This window comes from Buceros rhinoceros, unplaced genomic scaffold (assembly GCF_000710305.1).
Source record: "Buceros rhinoceros silvestris isolate BGI_N320 unplaced genomic scaffold, ASM71030v1 scaffold30355, whole genome shotgun sequence".
In the NCBI taxonomy this organism is placed as follows: domain Eukaryota; kingdom Metazoa; phylum Chordata; class Aves; order Bucerotiformes; family Bucerotidae; genus Buceros; species Buceros rhinoceros.
The window spans coordinates 5,576-9,386 of NW_010411732.1; the positions used below are offsets into that span (position 1 = coordinate 5,576).

The 3,811-nt window shown below is 58.1% G+C and overlaps 1 protein-coding gene across 1 annotated transcript; it reads left to right on the top strand.

Moving 5' to 3' along the window:
* Positions 1–956: 956 nt before the first annotated feature.
* On the top strand, positions 957–3,379 carry SHANK3 (SH3 and multiple ankyrin repeat domains 3; the record flags this gene model as incomplete). The annotated part of the gene is made up of 2 exons (XM_010136113.1): positions 957–1,827; positions 1,906–3,379. Coding segments are annotated over 2 exons (2,345 nt in total), but the record flags the coding sequence as incomplete, so codon positions are not given.
* Between the last annotated feature and the right edge of the window lie 432 nt (positions 3,380–3,811).

A 3,811-nucleotide genomic window follows, 5' to 3' on the forward strand; every position in this document is an offset into this window, starting at 1 on the left:
GGCAGGTCAGGTTGGCCCTTGGGGCTCTGAGCCCCCTGCTCTGGGGGCAGATGTCCCTGCTCCCTGCAGGGGGTTGGACTGGGTTGCCTCAAAGGGTCCCTTCAACCCAAACCACCCTGTGACTGGGATTCTCTGCAGGCACTTGCACTGTACTTGCTGTATTAATGGACTTTTCCTCCTGTGACTTTAGCAGGGTCCTCCTGCTCCTCCACTGTCACAGGTCCCTGAGAAGCTCTCGCTGTGCACCCAGGTGGTAGGCTAACAGGAAGAATGGCAGCGTCGGGCTTCCTTTGGGTACTCCCAATTCTTGCAATACACAAGTTCTGCCAGCTCTGCAGGCACTTGCACTGTACTTGCTGTATTAATGGACTTTTCCTCCTGTGACTTTAGCAGGGTCCTCCTGCTCCTCCACTGTCACAGGTCCCTGAGAAGCTCTCGCTGTGCACCCAGGTGGTAGGCTAACAGGAAGAATGGCAGCGTCGGGCTTCCTTTGGGTACTCCCAATTCTTGCAATACACAAGTTCTGCCAGACCCTGCTCTGAGCTCAGTCTGTCACACTGGAGCATATGTAACCCCTCAGGGGGAGGGGGGACGTGTGACACGAGAGCAGCGAGCGGGAGAGCGCGAGAACCCGCACTTGGTGCCGGCACCGTTGGCTGTGAGTCGCACAACCTGATTGCACTCGTCTGTCTCGCGAGTCGGCAGTTGGGTGTCAGGAGGTTTGAGAGAACAAGCGTTCAACTCTGTCACAGCAGCGTTGGTCTGGAGACTTTCAACCTGCTGGGAAAGTGTCGGGCACAACTGTCTGATGGATTTAAAACAATGTAAGACATGGTGAGAGGCCGCGGCCGCCCTTCTGTGCCAAGGGATGTAACGTATCCCATCTGCAGCGACTGTTGCTCTCTGGGTTCTCCAGAGATGTCCTCTCTGACATTGCTGTTCTTCTTGTTTTCTAGGTGAAGACGAGAAACTTGCTGCTTCTTTGCTAGATGGGAAGTTTCCCCGGAGCACATCGATGCAAGACACTGTTAGGGAAGGACATGGGATTCCACCACCTCCTCAGACAGCCCCGCCTCCCCCTCCTTCTCCATATTACTTTGACACAGGGCCCCCGCCATCCTTCTCGCCACCTCCACCCCCAGGAAGAGCTTATGACACCATAAGATCAAGCTTTAAGCCAAGCCTGGAGGCTAAACTCCATGGGCTCCCACAGGTCATTAGCGCAGCCGAGATGTATGATCAGGCGAGGACTTCCATTCCCTACCCTGAAAGGCAGAAGAGGGCCCGATCCATGATAATCCTACAGGATTCCTCTCATCTTCCTGTGGAGCCAACAGAGATCCCCCGGCCCGGCCCATCTGCAACCCCTCCGGAGAAGCTGAAGAGGAAGGGGAGAGTGATTGACAACCCTTACGCCAACATGGGTCAGTTCAACGTCAGCCTGTTCGCTCCCACCAAGCCACAGAGGAAGAAGAGTCCTCTCGTCAAGCAGTTACAAGTGGAGGACGCACAGGAGAGAGCAGCGCTGGCCATCACCGGGGGCTTCTCGAGGGAGCCCTCTCCCACACGCAGGAGCCATCGCCTGAGCGGGGTGGAATATCAGCACCACGCCGGCATCGCCCAGGTCGAAGCCACGAGCATCCCCTTTGCCACTGCCATCGCTGGAGTCATGAAGGACAGAGACCGTCGTCTGGATGAGAGGCGGAAATCCACTGTCTTCCTCTCGGTCGGGGCCATCGAGGGCACCCCCCCCAGCAGCGACATGCCATCCCTGCAGCAGTCCCGGTCCATCGATGAGCGGTTGTTAGGAAGACGAGATGTACTACTGCCTTCCCCCGTCTCAGCTTTCAAGCACATGCCATCCCTGCAGCAGTCCCGGTCCATCGATGAGCGGTTGTTAGGAAGCCGAGATGTACTACTGCCTTCCCCCGTCTCAGCTTTAAAGCCATTAATCAGCAGCTCATCCTCAACGTTCATCCACCCCCTGACGGGAAAGCCCCTGGATCCGAACTCACCACTGGCGCTTGCGCTGGCCGCAAGGGAACGGGCCCTCTCAAGTCAAGTCCCATCCCGGTCGCCCACCCCGATCCACAGCCCCGACTCAGACAGAGCAGCACCCCTGTTTGTGGACATCCAAACCAAAGAACCAGAGCGGGGGGAGTTGGAGAGCTTGGTGTCCCCTGCGTACTCACCTGGAGGCAAAGGGACCATCGGAACAGACCCTGGGACTTTGACCCCTGTGAAGAGCCAGTGGGGGACTCCGTCCACACTGCGGAAGGAAACTGAGGCACGAGCAGAAACACCTGGGAAGGAGGAGAAGAAACAGGAAGACAAGAAGTCCATGATTATCAGCATAGTGGATACATCACAGCAGAAGACCGCTGGCCTCATCATGGTTCATGCCACAAGTAATGGCCAAGACGAGATCGGACTGGAGATAAAAGAGGAGAAACCAGCTGTCCCTGAAGCATGCACAGAGCCGGCAGAGTCCCCCAAAGCAGAGACGCAGCCCAGCCCCGTGGGAAAGCCTCCCGTCAGTCCGGCCTCTGACAAGACGTTGGGACAAGGGAGTTCGGAGGAAGAAGTGGAGCCCTACACGGTCACCCTCCCGCCAGCTCAGTTGTCTTCGAGCGACGAAGAGACCAGGGAGGAACTGGCCAAGATAGGGCTGGTGCCTCCACCAGATGAGTTTGCTAACGGGGTACTGGTCACCACCCCTGGCACACCGGTCAGCCACCTGGCTACGCCTAGCACGCCATCCATACCAGCGGCAGCAGTAGCACCTTCTACCACTGGCGGAACACCCTCAGGGAAGCCCTCTGATGCCCCCGTAGCCCCAGAGTCTGCTGCAGACTCGGGAGTGGAAGAGGTGGACACCAGAAGTTCAAGTGACCATCACCTGGAGACCACAAGCACCATCTCTACCGTCTCCAGCATGTCTACGTTGTCCTCAGAAAGCGGGGAGCCTACTGACACATACACTTCCTTTGCGGATGGACAAACTTTTATACTCGAGAAGCCACCAGTGCCTCCAAAGCCAAAACTCAAGTCCCAGCTCAGCAAGGGGCCAGTTACTTTCAGGGACCCACTTTTGAAGCAGTCTTCGGACAGCGAGCTCATCTCCCAGCAACATGCGGCCACGCTGGCATCAGCCAGCATTGGCCGGCCACGCTACCTCTTTCAGAGAAGGTCCAAGCTATGGGGGGACCCCATGGAGAGCAGGCCAATCCATGGGGCTGATGATGACAAGCCAACTGTGATCAGTGAGCTAAGTTCCCGACTACAGCAGCTGAACAAGGATACGCGATCACTGGGGGAGGAACCGGCCGGGGCCACCTTAGATCCCGGGAAGAAGTCGCCGGTGGTCGCTGCACGGTAAGACGCTGCTCGCTGGCCAGGGGAGGGCGGGCGCAGGGCTGAGGCCCCCGGGGCCGTGGAGGTGCGTGGTGAGCAGGGTGTACCTGTGCTGAGGGCGCGTTTCGAGGGCGTTTCAGAGAGGTCAGGGTGCTCGGCTGCGCGGGGAGCGGTGGCACTGAGACCTGCTTTCCAGCGTCGCCGTGGCGTGTCCGTGGCTCCTCTCCGCACACCGCACACATAGCGATCGCGCTGTTGCTTTTCCCTTCGAACTGCCTCCCTGTTGTTCATGTTCCTCCTCTGTCTTGACGCTGTCGTGAAGCTGCTGTACTGAGTCGTGGGTTCCACTTCTCCATGTCTGCTCCTGAGCCAGGGATAACGATGTGTGCTCCTCTAGCGCTTCTCCTTCCAGAGGGTCTCCACGGGTGGTCAGAGCACATGTTAGAGCCCTGCTCAG